Source organism: Vanacampus margaritifer, chromosome 1 (assembly GCF_051991255.1).
Source record: "Vanacampus margaritifer isolate UIUO_Vmar chromosome 1, RoL_Vmar_1.0, whole genome shotgun sequence".
NCBI lineage: Eukaryota > Metazoa > Chordata > Actinopteri > Syngnathiformes > Syngnathidae > Vanacampus > Vanacampus margaritifer.
Genome location: NC_135432.1, coordinates 45,592,208 through 45,610,349, shown reverse-complemented (window position 1 = coordinate 45,610,349; position 18,142 = coordinate 45,592,208). Strand labels below are relative to the sequence as shown.

At 40.1% G+C, this 18,142-nt stretch overlaps 1 protein-coding gene across 6 annotated transcripts in view; it reads left to right on the top strand.

Annotated features, from left to right (window-relative positions):
* Positions 1-18,142, top strand: part of dicer1 (dicer 1, ribonuclease type III) — a 167,088-nt gene that overhangs the window by 97,278 nt on the left and 51,668 nt on the right. For all 6 annotated transcript variants that reach the window (XM_077558777.1, XM_077559962.1, XM_077557977.1 and 3 more), the window contains one exon: positions 7,092-7,274. In XM_077558777.1, the coding sequence (XP_077414903.1) occupies positions 7,092-7,274 (183 nt within the window). The remainder of the gene's footprint in view (positions 1-7,091; positions 7,275-18,142) is intronic.

The following is an 18,142-nucleotide window of genomic DNA, read 5'->3' as shown; positions in this document are numbered from 1 at the left end:
TGAATTGTACACTTCTTTTTGTCCATGAATGATGCCACAAACACCTAAATAGTGCTTTACTTCTGTAAAACGCTTTCACCAACAATGAAAAAGTGTTGTTTGATTGCAAAATACGTTTATTTCCATTCAACAGTGTAACAATTTGACAAAACAATTTCGCAAACTATTTACAAATGTGTGCAACTGTGGTACTACTTACAATTATGTGGATGTTTCAAATACAGTTTTTCTTTTTGTAACGCTCTCCTGCGTGCAAGGAGACGCCAGGACTCGCACAACAGTTTACTTTCACTTTCGCATTGGTCCGTTTCGCGTGCAAACGTTACACTTTCTTGACGGCCTTTTTTCCGGGGAATAAAAAGCAAGTAGCAGACTGTGTACACACTCCTCCGATGAATATGCATTGGACTCGCGGCACTCTCCGTCGTCCGATCGAACGTCCGCCTGTGCGTGCTCGGTTGTGCTCCGCGTTACGACACCGTCATAGCCGCCGCGTCAGCGGTTCCAATTTCGCCGTCAAGCTCGGATTCACCTTCATCATCATCGTCATCAATGTACCTGCCTTTTGTTTTGTAAGTGTAGAGCTGCTTGCAAACGCTCGCCATTGCCCGTTCCCTCCTCCATCTAGCTCCATCTAACGTCTTCTACTGCCGCGTCAATGCTTCCCAACCACGGAGTCACCACCCTCATCTTCATCATCGATGATGAACATCGTCGTCAACAATGTGCTCTTTTAGCGTTGGTCGATGCTTTTGGTCTTTGAAAAAAACGGCTCGGGCGTGAGCTCCTCGCGACCGGCCGCCATTTTTCCTTTGTTTTCCATTCTGATCTCCTGCGCGAAATTCTAGCTCCGCCTCTACTGACGCCCACCCGATCTTGTCAAAAGAGAGTCATCGCTGCCCTCTAGGGGCCAAAAATAGTCATTGGGCACAACAGACCGGCTGGAAACGTTCACCACAGCTCCGGAAGCCTTGCCCGCACCCGTTTCAAAAAAAAATTAAAAAGAAATTTGATGACGTCTTTAGACGTCATTGGCAGCGCTCCGTAGGTTTTTACTTGACGTCTTTAAACGTCAGTGGCAGTGAAAGAGTTAATTGAATCACCCATTTCATGCTTATGCACATCTTGTGCACAAACATTAGTGAATGAGGCCCAATGTTCCTCACCATACAATTGCAGGGAATTTAGGGATTTCATCATCTATGGTCCATCATATCATCAAAAGGTTCAGAAAATTTTAAGAAATCAATGCATGTAAGCGGCAAGGCTGAAAACCAACATTGAATGCCTGTAACCGTCGATTCCTCAGGTGGCACTCCATCAAAAAATGACTTGTGTAAAGGATATTGCCACATGTCAAGTCAAATCAAGTTTATTTATATAGCCCTTAATCAGAAAAAAATCTCAAAGGAGCGTCTTTTGTTGATATACAGATGTAATTATTTTAGGGATGTCCTTATCACACTTTTTTGGACCCGAGTCCGAAACACCTCATTTTAAGATCGGCTGATTTTGAGGCTCGATCCGATACCTCTGCATTTTAGGAAGAAAAAAAAAATTGTTTTTATTATTTTTTATTTTATTTTAACTCTTTCACTGCCAGACGTTTTCAGAAACGGGATGTCGCCAGTGCCAGCCGATTTAAGCATTTTGACTGATCTTTCAAGGTCCACAGAAAATGTTGTGTTTGTGTTTACTTCTGTAATACACCACCACCAACAATGAAAAAGTGTTTTTAGATTGCAAAATACGTTTATTTCCATTCAACAGTGTAACAATTTGACAAAACAATTTCGCAAACTATTTACAAATGTGTGCAACTGTGGTACTATTTACAATTATGTGGATGTTTCAAATACAGTTTTTCTTTTTGTAACACTGCCCTGCGTGCAAGAAGACGGAGCAAGATTTGCACAACAGATACGTTTCACTTCGATTGTCCGTTTCGCGTGCAGACGTTACACTTTCTTGACGGCCTTTTTTTCCGGGGAATAGCAAGTAGCAGACTGTATCCCCTACTCCGATGAATATGCATTGGACTCGGGGCACTCTTCGTCGTCCGATTGAACGTCCGCCTGAGCGTGCTCGGTTGTGCTCCGCGTTTTCCGGTGTTAGCATCGCTAGCCCGTGAACCTTTATGACGTCGTCATAGCCGCCGCGTCAGCGCTTCCAACTTCGGCGTCAACCTCGGAGTCACCATCATCATCATCGATGATGATCATCGTCGTCATCAATGTGCTCTTTAGCGTTTGTCGATGCCTTTCGTCTTTGAAAAAAATTCCCAAGTGTGAGCTGCTTGCAACCGGTCGCCATTGTTCGCTTCTTCAGCCATCTAGCTCCGCCTCACGTCTTCTACTGCCGCGTCAATGCTTACAACCTCGGAGTCACCATCATCATCATCGATGATGATCATCGTCGTCATCAATGTGCTCTTTAGCGTTGGTCGATGCTTTTCGTCTTTGAAAAAAACTGCTCCAGCGTGAGCTGCTTGCAACCGGTCGCCATGTTCAAGGGAACCTTCCCCAGCCATTGTCCCCTCTAGCTCCGCCTCACGTCTTCTACTGACGCCTACCCAATCTTGTCAAAAGAGAGTCATTGCTGCCATCTAGGGGCCAAAAATAGTCATTAGGCTAACTATATCTGCTTGAAACTTTCACCACAGCTGGCCAAGGCTTTCCTCCACCCGTTTCAAAAAAAAAATAAATGGATGACGTCTTTTAACGTCATTGGCGGCCCTCCGTAGGTTTTTACTTGACGTCTTTTAACGTCCATGGCAGTGAAAGAGTTAAACAAAACTAGCCCAGCACCTTTATATGGGTAGTGGACAGTGTAAAACAGTAAAACATTTTTTGGGCACATCTATGAGTTACTCAAAAGGCTATTATTAACCAGTAAAATACATTTTCACAAGAACTTTATTTTTGAGAACGTAGTGTAGCCGTTTTAAAGCATGCTACTTAACACAAATTGATGGGCTAACCTAATGTTGTTTTACTTAAGGAAGAAAAAATGCTGTATAAATGTGCGTGAAACAAGCCAACTTCACAAAAAAACAAAAGGCTGCATTGGACTGCCGGCCCGGGCGGGATTTGGCGACCCCGCTAAGGACGTCCGACCATCCGGATTCGTGCTAGCCTAGGCGCCGCTCCCTTCAAAGGGCGTCCAGAGTCACCGGCGCAGGCATCGCAGCTAGATCCTTGGGGAGGAAACAAAGCGCGCCCGCAACTGGATCCCGGGATGGCACGAAGCACTTCCAAGTCGCCAGCGCCTAATGGCGGCAGGGCTGTTTGGCTGCCCGTCAATGAAGTGCAGCGGGGAAGTGTGCAACGCATCTACTGTATATACTTTCCGCTTTCCCGAAATGCTCACTTTGCAAGTCGCAAAGTCGCACCGTTTCCGCTTTCCACATTAACCCATTGAGGCCGGGAGCGTGTGAACCCGGCAGAGCTGTTATATAATTTTTTTTTGTTTTGACCAATTCTTGGTCTCTTAGCCAATTAAATGAATCAGAATATGCACTAGAGGGTGACATGGGCCTCATAGTATGTCCTGGAATTTTATTTGAGCGTTTATGGTTGATGCAGATTTGCGGGAGTTATTAAATAAATTACGTGATTGAGGACGGTGCGGGAGGAATTCAAATCCGTGTAACGAGTCGACAGTGACATATTGTTAAGAAACATGTTGGTAGACAATGAGGATGTTGAAAATTTTCACGGCTTTGTAACGGAATGGACAACAAATAATTACCACTCGATCCCCTGAGTTTATTACAACTGCGCTCTAGTGTTGAAGGTAAATATATTTGGAGTTATATACCCGCAGATGTGATATTTGTTTGTTGATTTAAAAAAAAATATATATATATATATATATATATTGAAGGTTTATAATAATAAACTTAGGTTTGTATGAACGCCACAGGCATAAGCTCTGAAATGTTTCTGGAATTATGTTTGAATTGGTCCCCGTATATTTACCCCGAAGTTCCTGCGGTGGAAACGCAGCTAATGATGTTCCTGGCCTTTTGACTTTTCCTCTCTCTGTATGTATAGCATTACTGCCCTGCCATTTTATTGTATTAAAAATCGAAAAATATTTAGGAGTAATTACTACTTTACCTCTACGACCGTCAATTTGACTGCTCTATTCATTTCAATGTACATCTTTCGCGTTGCTGAGCTTGAGACGCGCGGGGTTGCGGCGCTGGGCTTCCGTAGTTGGCACCGCTGCACATCCGTAGCAACTACCATTCAGCGCGGAGGCATTTGGCTTTGGATACAATCTAGAATCACCATGTTGAATTAAAAAAGAAAATCTGTACTAGAGAAGAAACTTTACACAGCTACATTCTGAGAAGCTGACAGAGAGTCTGACGAATCACGATGAGTGGTTGTTGCTGGATCGCTCGGCAGTTTCAGACAACAACTCCAAACAAGACCAACCCACCCCTGCTAAAAGGAGCCGTGTACCGCTCCACTAGAAGTGGTGACACAGCTCAAGGTAGAGTAAAAAGTTGGCTCCGAGATGTGATGACATTTTTGGCAGTACAAGCCTGATAATCGAAATTAATACACTCGTTTTCCACAGAAAAGCAAGAGAAGGGCTTTATTAGTTATTCAAAACAGCAAGTAATAACCATAATAGAAGATTACGTAAATGCGAGAGCGCAAGCTGTCAAAATGACTGCTCTGGGAGATCTAGTTGTTTTAGAATTCTAGTAGTGCTAGTGTTAATGCTAGAGCACAGACTTCAATGGACATGTTGGTACAGGAAACAGAGGTGATAAGGAGGTGATGGGCAAGTTTGGTACCCAGGAGAGGAACACAGAAGGACAGATGGTGGTTGACTTTGTAAAAAGAATGGAAATGGTTATCGTGAATACTTTCTTCCAGAAGAGGCAGGGACACAGGGTGACCTACAAGAGTGAAGGTAGGAGTAGACTACATCTTGTGTAGACGGTGTAAACTGAAGACGATCAGCGACTGCAAAGTAGTGGTAGGTAAGAGTGTGGCCAGACAGCATAGGATGGTAGTGTGTAGGATGACTGGTGGTGAGGAAGACAAAAAAGGACGAAATGTTGGAAGCTGAAAAAGGAAGAGTGTTGTATGACTTCCAGGAAGGAGTTAAGACAGGCTCTGGATGGTCAGGAGGTGCTTCCAGATGTGCAAATGTGATCAGGGAGACAAGTTATTGGTGTTTCATCTGGAAGGAAAGGAGATAAGGAGACTTGGTGGTGGAATGAGGAGGTGCAGAAGTGGATCCAGAGATAGAGGTTAGCTAAGAAGAAGTGAGACACTGAGAGGACTGAAGAAAGTAGAAAGAAGTACAGAGAAATCCAGCGTAAGGTGAAAGTAGAAGTGGCAAAGGCCAAACAAGGGGCTTGCGATGACTTCTATGCAAGGTTGAACAGTAGGGAATGAGAGACTGATCTATGCATGTTGGCAAGGCAAAGAGACAGAGATGGGAAGGATGTGCAGCAGGTTAGGGTAATAAGGGATAGGGATGGAAGTGTGTTGACAGATGCCAGTAGTGTGATGGGAAGATGGAAAGAGTACTTTGAAGAGTTGCTAAATGAGGAAAATGAGAGTGAACGAAGAGGTGACTGTTGTGGACCAGGAAGTAGCAAAGATTAGTAAGGATGAAGTGACAAGGGCATTGCAGAAGATGAAGAGTGGAAAGGCACTTGGTCCTGATAATATACCTGTGGAGGTATAGAAGTTTCTAGGAGAGGTAGCAGTAGAATTTCTGACTGGGTTGTTCAACTGGATCATAGATAGTGAAAAGATGCCTGAGGAATGGAGAAGTGTGCTGGTGCCCATTTTTTTAAGAACAAAGGAGACGTGCACAGTTGTGGCAACTACAGAGAAATAACGCTGATGAGCCACACAATAAAGCTATGGGAAAGAGTAGTTGAAGCTAGACTAAGGGCAGAGGTGAACATTTGTAAGCAGCAGTATGGTTTCATGTATAAAAAAAAAAAGAGTACCTCAGATGCAGTAGGAGAGTGTGGAAAAGAAGTGAAGGCAGGCTGGAACGGGTGGAGGAAAGTGTCAGGTGTGATGTGTGATAGAAGAGATTCAGCTAAAATGAAAGGTAAGGTTTATAAAACTGTGCTGTGATCAGCGGTTTTGTTTGGTCTGAGGAAAAGACAGGAGGCAGAGCTGGAGGTGGCAGAGACGAAGATGCTCAGGTTCTCTTTGGGGGTGATCAGGATGAATACAATCAGGAATGAGTACATCAGAAGGACAGCACGTTAGATGCTTTGGAGATAGACGGAGAGACCAGACTGAGATGGTTTGGGCATGTCCAGGAGAGATAGTGTGTATATTGGCAGAAGGATGCTGAGTTTCCAAATGCCAGGCAGGAGGTCCAGAGGAAGACCAAAAAGGAGGTTTATGCATGTAGTTAAAGAGGACATGAAGGTAGTTGGTGTGAAAGCAGAAGATGTAGAGGACAGGGTTAGAATGGAGGCAACTGATTCGCTCTGGTGATCCCTGAAGGGAAAAGCCAAAAGGAATGCTAAAGCACACACAAGGCTTTGATGCAGCCTCTGACCTGAAGAGGTCGCTTTAAGTAATGATAGTTAAAAACGGCCAGCAGGTGGCAGCAGAGTATAAGAGATAATCTAGGCCAATGTTGCAACAAGCTCTTTTCCCCAGTGTTTTCAACAGATGTGTGAATAATGAGGAAACTTTGTTTTATTCTAATGCTAATTGCTCCAAAACGGAAACAGATACAAAGATACAAGTTTCCTCCTGTAAACATCATTAAGCACATAATGTATACATGTATTTAAGGCAACTTGTAAAAAAAAAACATCATAAATCATGCTGTCTAAGTACTGTCAAATGTTCTCCAATTTCGATACTGTAAATGTATAGGATTGTATGCCGAGAAATGTTTCTTGAAAGTGGTAATATGGTGGCTTCAAAAGTCTTGGCCTATCATCTATGATGATGATATGAAGTGTGAAATTGTTTTCTTTCCGTTACATCTATCAAGTCTATTTACTTTTTGTGGAAGACTAAACACTAACAGATGAAATGGATGTGCATAGATAATCTTTTTTTTTGCTCATCCTCCCTCAGGTACCGAAACTTCGACCAGCCTCATCGCTTTTATGTCGCAGATGTGTACACAGACCTCACACCTCTCAGCAAGTTTCCTTCACCAGAATATGAAACATTTGCTGAGTACTACAAAACCAAGTACAACCTGGACCTGTCCAACTTGAACCAGCCACTCTTGGATGTTGACCATACCTCATCCAGGTTAGTAGTATGGACATGCTAGTTACAACTGTGAGGAGGGGTTTACATCCACTAATGGGCAAAAAATGTAATTTTAAAACGAGAGCTGTCCCTTGCAGCCCGGGCTTTTTCATGGCACTTGCACGTTGGGTTACTGGCACATTGGAATTTGAATTTTAAGAAAATGGCATAGTAACCTTTACAAATATATTTTATTTTTTGCCAAGACTGATGGATGTTCAAAATTGCATTAGTTTTCACGCATTTTAGACCACCAAAATCAGCATAATTTGTCATGGCAAACAGCTCATCGCCACAGCAGTCACAGAGAGTCTGAAAATATAAATAGTATTACTATTATTTTTCATCTTCAACATCTTACATGAAACTTCCCACAGTTTCAAGACTAACGGATAAAATCTCTTGGAATTCTTTCAAATGTCACCTCTATATTCAACCAGAGGTCGGGCCAAATTTGAAAGAAAGAAAAAAATAAAAAAGGCTGACTTTCTGTTAGATTTGGCATATGGCTCCAAGAGATGTTTTTTGTAGGTCATGGGCTGTCACAAATGCAGCGGTCGCTGCTTGGGCTCTAATAACTGAGATAATGTAGTTTAGATCAGTGTTTTCCAACCTTTATTGAGTCAAGGCACATACGTAGTTCACATTGGAAAAAATCACATAGCAAAACAAATCACAAAAAGTGTATATACACGTTAGTTATGTACCCTTGATTTTTTTTTAACATATATATATATATATATATATATATATATATATATATATATATATATGTGTGTATGTATATATATTTATATATATATATATATATATATATACATACAGTACATATATATAAATATATATACATACACACATATATATATATATATATATATATATATACACACACAATTAAATCCGATATTATTTATGGAACATCAATTCTTCTTAAATATCAAGGACATGACAGAAATTCCACAAACATTACATTCAAATTTAAATATTGCGGAGGCAGTAACTGATTACATGATTTAGTTTATTAATGAAAGTAACACTTGTTATAATTACTTAAGTGAAAAATTGAAATCAGCAAGGATTATATGATTTTTTCTAATAATTCTAATTCAATTATTGGAAACATAAATTTAAAAGATTATGAATTGAAAGTGCAATAATTCAGGCGATAAATCTAAGAAAATACTTTCAAATTTATGTCAACAGTAAATTTCAAGAAAACAGTCAAGTACAAATAAACATTGGTCTTTAAAATTCAAATTTGTTATGAATTTATGGAAAAAATATATTAAATAATTGATTCATGGTTTTATGAATCGATATCAGGCTCGAAAAGGAAAATCGATTCGATATTGATTATTCGATTTTTTTTTTTTTAACCCAGCCCTACTTTTTCCACACGTCATTGGCTTTTGTAGACCTGTCGGTACGTTTGCATGCAGTCAATATTCTGGTTAAGGTCAGAATTCTGGTTTCTGAAACATTCAAGGTAACCCGTTTACATGCGTAACGGACAGAGATACTCTCGTTTACATGGTCATTAGTGCTCAATTGTAATATCCCGTTCGGATCGCGACGCGCAGACAACGTAGTTACATAAATAGATATAATTTCCGCTTTTAACTTTCTACAGTCAATAAAATACATTATATTCATGTCACTCGCCACGCTAAATAAAGTAGTCGGTTTCCTCCTCACTCCAAAAGTGTGGTTCTTTGTTGCATCACCATGTTTGTTCACACCAACTTAAGTATTTCCGGTGGGTTATTTACCAGAACATGGATTTGTATACTTGTGTGTGTGTGTGTGTGTGTGTGTGTGTGTGTGTGAGAGAGAGAGAGAGAGAGAGTGTGTATGTGTACAGGCGTTTTTTGCTGCAGAGGCACAAAATAACGTGAAAATGCCGCAGATGAATCAATATATTCAAGAAAGGCTCCTTTAGCGAGTGCGACGGAGCCGTATCCCACTGAGCTGCAAACATTGCAAATGTTGAATTTGCAAAATACGAGATTGGTGTCCCTGTCATTTTACAACATATCTGCGACATTTGAGAGAACATGCATATTAACAATTTTTTTTTTGTCAGATTGTCCCACACAACAGATTAAAATTATTATTTTTTGTTTCCTTTTTATTAGAAGATGTAATTATTGGACAGTTTTGTCCATTCATCGCTGGACATCGCTGTGACGTGTTTGCGTGCAAGCAAAATGGCCTTGTCCATTTTAGACTTATTTCCTGGTCTAATTGTGCTATAGCCATGAATATGGCGTTCTCAAGTATTGCCATAATTTAGATACCTTTCCTACCCATCTCAGGTTTCATAGTCTTCTTTCAAAAAAGAAAGAAAGAAAAAAAGAAATTTGCAGAAGTTACTGCAGCGCACAGCCATCCCTTATCTGTGCAACCAGTCCATGCATTTTGGTGGCATATGAATGAAAACCAAGACTGACAAAATTTCCTTGTGACAATACCAACAACTACAAATAATTACGAACACAAATTTCGACCAAATCCGAACCCTGTCAAATTCTGGCGAAAAAGAACTTTCACAACGTTCGGCAACGTTCGCAACTCAGTGGGATAGGAGCTTTACTGTAAGCCAATTAAAAGTGAGCTCATACAGGGTTAGCACCACTGCACAACCAATTACAGTATCTATCATCCTGTGTTTTTTTCTTTTTTAAGACAAATAAAGGTTGTGCTTTATCTTGACTAGTTTCGTCGTCGACTGCCACCTTCCTCATAAACTGTGAGGAACTGAGCTGTGAACCTTTTTTTAAGACAAAAAAAGTTTGTGCTTTAATTTTACTAGTTTCTGCATCAACTGCCGCCTTATAAGCTTGTGAGAGGAGGAAAAAAGGTTTGCAGCTCAGCGGGATAGGAGCTTTACTGTAAGCCAATTAAAAGTGAGCTCAAAAGAATGGTTACAGGACAAAGGAGAAGGCCATCCATTCGATTAACATTGAAATGTTAGCAAAACTGTATCCATATCCTAATAGAGTGTAAAACGACCGGGTTAGAATTTTTTTTGTAGTTCCAACAAAGCGACAGTGGAGCAGTCACAGAACAAATTGGTGATACTGAGGAGTGTGATGAAAGTTCCATTGTTGCTCATACTGGTCCCTCTTTATCAGAAAATGTTGTGACCCAGTGCAACAATTTGGAAATGTTTGCAGCCCAATAATAATAAAGAAAATTCAGGAGACCCAATCCGCCTTCAGACTTAGATTTTTCCAAATACATCCAGTCGTGGTAACGAATGATTCCATATGAACAACGAAATATGCTTGTCTAGCTTGATAAAGAAATGTTTCGGAAGCCAAACAGAAATAGACACAAACAAATACAGAAATCTCGGTAATACAGTCATCTTAACAGCATTAACACGGCCTGCCAGAGAGATTGGGGAGTCCCGACCCCCTTTCCAAGTCTTTCTTTGTGTGCCATATGAGCTAGTTATACTTACACCTATTTATTAAAAGGCCTGGTGTTCAGTTTTAAAAGGAAATGAGTCATAGGACAATGTTCTACCTTCATCATTAATTGGGAATAATAAACTTTTTCCTAAATTCAATTTGGAGCCCCGAAAGACCTCCAAAAGTCTGCAAAAAATGCAAAAGGTGAGGTATGGATTTAAACGGATTGGCAACAAAAAGAAGCAAGTCATCCGCATATAGTGCAATTTTATGAATTGTGTCTCCTCTCATAACCCCGCTGATTTTAGTGTCACTCCTAATAGCAATAACAAGAGGTTCTACGGCTAAATCAAATAAAAATGGTGACAGCAGCCCTGGCGCGTCCCTCTATGCAGTGGGAAATATATATATATATATATATTTTGTTTTAACAGCTGTAGTAGGGTTGTCATAAAGAATTCTAATCCAGTTACGCAATATTTCCCCAAATCCAAATTTCTTCATGACGTCATATAGATACGCCCATTCAATTCTATCAAAGGCCTTTTCAGCGTCAAGTGACATAATTACCTCAGGAGATTTTGATAAGTGATTAGAAGAAATTATATTAAAAAAGCCGCCTCACTCTTAAAGAAAGGTTGTCTACCCGGTATAAAACCAGTTTGATCGTGGTGAATAAGTGTTGGAATAACATTGATCAAAAGATTTGCAAGCGACTTAGTTAAGATTTTATAATCACAACAAAGAAGACTTATGGGTCTATAGGAAGAGCAATCAAGTGGGTCCTTTTTTTTTTTTTTTTTTATATTAAAGATGTGGTGGCTTGAGTAAGGGTTGGCGGTAGGCTGCCATTAGCCAAAGTTTCATCATACATTGATTTCAGGATAGGCACTAATTTAGATGCAAACTTTATAGTATTCAATGCAAAATCCATCATTTCCTGCTGCCCGACCACCCTGCGTGGAATTAATATCATTTTGTGATAGGCCTATCGAGTAAGGACTGGGTATCCGAGTCAAGAGTGGGGATGTTCAAAGAATCTAAAAAAGATCAAATTTTGCATGCGCTTGAATCTATATTTGATATATATAAATCTGAATAATACTTTGAATTGAAATTGACTATTAATAAGTTTCGGGTCACACGTGGATGTATTTGGGCCAATCGTGATCTCCGTTATCTGGGAATTACTGGCTATTTGACGAAGATGGTGTGAGAGTAACCGACCTGCCTTCTAATCATGCTCAGTTTTTGTTAAGACCTAAGCAAGTTCCTCATTGCCTGTTCAGTAGAAAGATCATTAAGCTCCATCTGGAGCAAAGTGCGCTCTTTCTCTAAGTCAGACGAAGTTGACTCTAGACATTTTTTATCAATTTCTGGAATCGACTGTTCAATCTCAGAGGGAAGTTTACTACGCTGTTTATTCTGATAAGCTGTGTAGGAAATTATCTGACCTCTAATGTAGGCTTTATGGGTCGCGACATGCCAGGGTTATCATTCGTCTCCCGAAAGAAGTCGATTTGCGCCGCAACAAACTTCCTAAAGTCAGCACACAGCAATAAAGAAGGGTCTAATTACCATGTACGTAGGGGCTGAACGTTATCCGGGAAGTGGATATCCAATTGCACCGGAGAGTGATCCGATACAACAATACTATGGTATTGTGAATTGGTGACGTAAGACAATTAATAATTAAGAAATAGTCAATTCTCGAGTAGCTTTTGTGGACAGGCGAAAATAATAAAGTGAGTTTTCTCCAAGGATCAACAAGATCGTAGGAATGCATGAAAGACTGGAGGACAGCACCGGATTTAGATAAGGGGCTACCAGGTTTGGGATTGGACCTATCAAGCTGTGGAGGCAGCACACAGTTCATATCCCATCTAGTGTCGGACCCAATGTGTCGACTGCCGCTTATCTACCACAGCTGGAGCCTGCAGGTGGTCGTCGCTGAGTCCCGTGATTCGGGCTCTCGTTGCTTGTCACCTGCTTTGCTCTCGCAAGTTTTTCCTAGTTTTATTTTTTTTTTTTTTTTTTACTAGCTTCTCCCGCTATCCGCTCTTTTCAGCCATTCCATTTTTTTTTCTTTATTTTTTTTTCTTTATTTTTTTTATTTTTTCTGGAGAGCTCAGTATTGTTCATTCAATTTGACATGTCATCATTGCTCTCCTTTTTTTATTATTTTATATATATATATATATATATATATATATATATTTTTTTTTTTTTGTATGTGGGTGAGTATGTGTGTGTGCGTGCGTGCGTGCGAGCGAGTGTGTGTGTATTCATTAGTTCACCTAAAAATCCCATACTAATAATAAATTGCCAAATGCAGAAACATCAATGTAAGTTATCACAATGTGGTGGCTCTCTCTAACAGGCAGAATTAAGTAACCAGAATTAGGTTAAAAAATTCTATATACGTAGACCATGTTTCTATAAATTTTGATATTTGGTTTTTATTTGAGGCAGATATTTTTTCCATTAAAATGTGATTCATGAGGAGGTTAGACCATTGGTCGATATTCAGTTTGTTTATTTTTCCAGTTAACAAGAATTGTTTTTTAGTAAGGGCTACAATTGTAGATTGAAATTGTTTATGTGGTAAGTCAGTTGTTGTTAGGTCACCTAGCAAACACAAGTTTGGAGATAAAGGTATCCTACAGTCCAAAATAGCGGAAAGTTTTTCTAAGACTTTAGTCCAGAAATACATAACCGGAGTACATAACCATAAAGCATGAACATAAGTGTCTGTAGTGTTTTGTAAACATTGGAGATAAATGTCGGAGTCTTGAGAGTCCCTTTTCAGCCATTCCAGCCTATGGCTCCGACTAACTCCCTCTAGCCATTCTTGTTAGCTGCTCCAGCTAAATCCGGCTCACTCTCTCTTTCAGCGTTGCTTGCTGGGCTTCAGGCTGCTAAGTCGCTCGCCGAGATGCTCATTCACTCACGCATAATAAGAATTAGTGGTAGGCTTTCAAAATGTGGTCTCTCTACTTCACAGTAGTGTGCGTGCTTCGAAATGTATGCACTTTGGCTGCATTCTATATAGCGACATATAGTGGTCACTGATTACACACTATCACTTTAAATACATCCTGTTTCTCCATAATGACATCTATCAAAATGAGAAAAAGTTTTTTGTTTTTGTTGATTTTTAGTGAATATTTTTGTCAATGTGTGAATATTTTTGCCCCTTTAACTCATTCACTCCCAGCCATTTTCACTGAAGCAACACCCTTTGCTCCTTTTACTGGATTTGGACTGATTTTGCAAGGTCCACAGAATATTGTGTTCTATTGCTATAAAAACATGGAACGTACCAAAAGAAAGATTAGAGTCTCTTCTTTCATCAAGAAAAAAAAATATTTGTATCTGTTTCCCTTTTGCAGCAATTAGAATTAGAATATAGCTAAGTTTCATCAATATTCACATTCCAGGTGAAAATACTGACTGATCTCTTACACTATGCTGCCCCCTGCTGGTCATTTTCTGTTTTGTTTTTTGTAATAACTACCATTGCTTGAAGCCACCAAGTCGGAAGCTGCATCAAAGCCTTCTGTGTGTTCTTGCTCTTATGTAACGCCCAATTCACACTGACTGCGGAATGGACGCAGTGCGTTTTCCGTACGGCCGCTGCAAGGAATAGAAAGCATTCGAGTCTGCGTGTCAATTCACACCAGCTGCAGATGCGGTGCTGCGGAAGGTTTCTGCAGGTGTTCTATTTTTTCCGGACGCCACTCACGGATTTTCATGAAGCTGAAGAAATTACACGAGCCGGATAGGAAGTCGAGCGTTGGCATCAAGGTAGATCCGGTATAAAACAGTTTGCAAACTCACTCTGTTTTGGGGGGGGAGAGCGAAGCTAGCTAACTACATAGCATGACATGAGTCGGACATTTAAGACAAAAAATAAGCTCAGAATAAATAAAACATAAACATAAAAAAAGATCACACTATTTAAACACAACAAAAATGTACTTACCCATGGTAGAAAAGCAATGGTAGAAGTTCCGGAAATAATGTCCAAAAGCATATCGATGTGACAACAGGCAAGTGTGGCTATTGTTTACTAATAGGACTCTATATACATGATTGTTATCATGTGAACTCAACTCTCCAGCGTGAACCCCCGTGATCTTGTGGTCTGGTGGGTGCAGATTTCCGGACACGGACAGCTCACGCAACGCATGCAGTGTGAATTGCAGTCCGTGCGGATGCCGTACGGAAAACACACCTCGTCCTTTCCACAGTCAGTGTGAATTGTAATGTAAAAATACATTTCTGGGAGTGAAGGACAAAGTATTCAAAAACGTGTTTACACATTTTTGGGGTTGAGTGAGTTAAGTGTCTTCCGTTTCTCCACAATGACAAACAGGAAAGGCACAATTGTCAGCATTCAAAATAAAAAAATAAAAATCGGATGATTCGTCCTCCTTACGTTACATGGGAATGTTATTTGTAGACCCTAACTTTTACTTGCTATTGAGCATTTGCACCAACGTCACGTGATCACGTGACTGCCTTATGACGGACGGCGTAAGGAAATGATTGTTGAATGGAAGTGGACGTGACCCGGAGCGACTTAGTGACTTAGCGACTGTTATTTTACAAATGGAAAGTTATTATTGCCCATCAGGCCATGGAATCTACTATTTCAACTGAAGTTCGCCTGTCAGTCGAAGTGGCACATTTAGTCGGGACTCATAGAGCGCGATATTTACTTAAATTAGTAAGTTACTTAAGGAGATCGCTAGTTTGAAAACAGCCCCTTATCTTCTGTTGCCTGCTGTTTTTACCAAGTTAATCAAATTGCCGACTTTGCTGAAATTCACAGCGCACGACCTATATCATTATGTAGTTAATGCCGGTTTCTAACCGGCTCTCCTTACACTGGAGCTGATTTAAACGCTTGTCGCTGGCGGTCTCTGCGATGAGATGCTATGCTCACACAGGGGGACAATATGCCTCGTAATGCAAAGGTAAAACTTTTTGATCATGCTAACTGACTTATTTTAACACATTCCGTTCTGTATTGAAACGCTGTGATGATCTTATGTTGACCAGCGTGGGAAAAAAATCATAGTGGCAAGCTATGCAGTAATTTCCTAATTTATGATTCCGACCAGGTCCAGAGTGAAAAACTCCAAGCACAAAGACAAAATCCCCCATTATTAAACAGTCAAATGCACTTAATTGTTTTGAAGAAGATACATTTTAAAACTAAGATGTGTGTACGTGCAGTTGGAGAGTGGACTGGACGCTAACTATCTGGATCCTTAATGTGATTTGAAACGCATAATTTGACACCTCTGTTGTAGGTTTACTAGTAAAATGTATGAACATTTATCTACTAACCTCGCAAAAAAATTATCGTTGCAAATCAGTGAATACTTTGTGGTCTGCCAGTCCTTTCTATTGATTGCTGCTATCCATCGACGTCTTTTGTCTTCATTAGTGGGTATGCGATAAAAAGAGCACTATTTGGTTTATTTCTTGTCTATATGACCATTTTATGAGATAATTGATTAGATGAAAGACTTTACACTGTACCAGATTCAATGGTTACAATACAGACAAGTGGTTCTTTTGACGTCCAGCGTCCCGGAGGGGGGCGTGCCCACGGGTGTACCCATGAGGAAGGTGGTGATGTCATGTGCAAAAGGTCAATATGGGGCAGCTGAATGCATTTCAAGATGTTGAAGATGAAAAGCAAAAGCAAAGCTTTTTATTTTGTTCAATCCTTTTTGCCATGGTGATGCACTGTTTGCCATGAAAAATAATGCTGACCTTGATGGTAGTAAAAAAGTTTGCATTACTCCAATTGGGGGCATAAATATAAGCACATAACATTGGCAAATTGACAGTTGCGCTTATAATAAAATAACAGTTTTTATCTGGAATTTTGTTTGTACAAGCTGCACATCCCTATGAATTAGAATCGCTGTGCCACGGCTCAAGCCCCCTCTCTTAAAACCTACAACAAATGTAAGAGTAAAGTTAAGTCATTTTATTTGTATAGCCCTAACTCACAAGAGAGTCTCAAGGGGCTTCATAGGACCTCAGTTGACAATAATTGGTGACATCCAATGATTTAAACCTCCAACTGGGCAGGGAAAAACTCAAAATGTGGGGCAAAAAGAAACTCATGAAACATTGTCTACACCCTTACCACCACCACCCCTCCACAACACACACACACACACGCACAAAATCCTTTTGTTAGACGTTTATTGTTCCATTTTTCGGAAAATCCTAATTTGAATGTGCCAGTACCACAATTTGCCAGTCAACGTGCCAGTACTGTATCTCAAAGTGGTCCAGACTGTGAGGGCCCTTCATAGCTGCTCACAACTCTAGTTGTATTTTGTAATTATATTATATGATAATATAATTGTTATTATTATTCATGTCACCGTGTTTTCACTTGTGCCATTTATCCCACTCTGGCATCGAACCCACTCAGCCACCTATCTCCATCTAGAAGAGCTAGAGCTTTGGACCTCCAATTTAGCAATAGAGGTTGTCCTGTTCTGACCACAGCTCTGCTAACCCTGGGCGCAGTGGGCGGTCCATGTTCTTTGGAGCAGTCGCGTTTTCACCGGTGTTTACCTTCTGTCCCTACCGCCTCTCGTGATTATTTGCAAAGTTTCTTGTTTATGGTTTGTTAGACCTCATCTATTGGTTGTTGGTTGTGTCATGTTACCGCAAAGACTGAAAGACTAAAATCAATTCAAAATATGTTTGATATTGTCGTAATGACAAGACAAGGAAAAGCCTTGTCTAAAAGAGCTGAGATTACTACCTTGCCCTAAACAATCGAGATGCCGGGTGCATTGTTGTGACTCCAGTAAAACTCTAAAACTTCTTTCTGTCTTTCAGTTTTTAGGCTGATACTGTGAAACTTGTGATGTTAAAACTAATTTAAAAAATAATTAGGGCTGTCAGTTTAACGTGTAAATTAGATTAATTAATTATGCTGAAAATTAACGCGATATGAAAATTAACTATAAAAAATTTATTAATTAAATTCATTAAAACACTAGAAGTCCCACAGCCAAGCCCAGTGGCTGGATAAGTCTCACCATGTATTTGCAAATGAGGCAATAACTGTCTTGGTTAGTTTTGGATTAACATCCAAACACAGGTGTGATCAGATCTACCATTTGGCTTTTCTAATTTCAACACAATAGCTGAATGGCTGGCTGGCCTTTTGGCCAACTGAACAATGACCCTTGCCTTCTGGATGCTAATGACACCTGTGGATTCATTTAGTCAGGTTCCATGAATGTGAAAGTGAAATCTGCGCAATCATTTGAAATTTGGACCATTGAGTGACCGTAGGCTGCAGTGGCACGTCACTTCCTAGCTGCGCTACTAGTAAAAAAAAATAAAATAAAAAATAAAAATAAAAAAAGGGTGAGTGCGACACAGGAGAGTGACGCAAGCTTA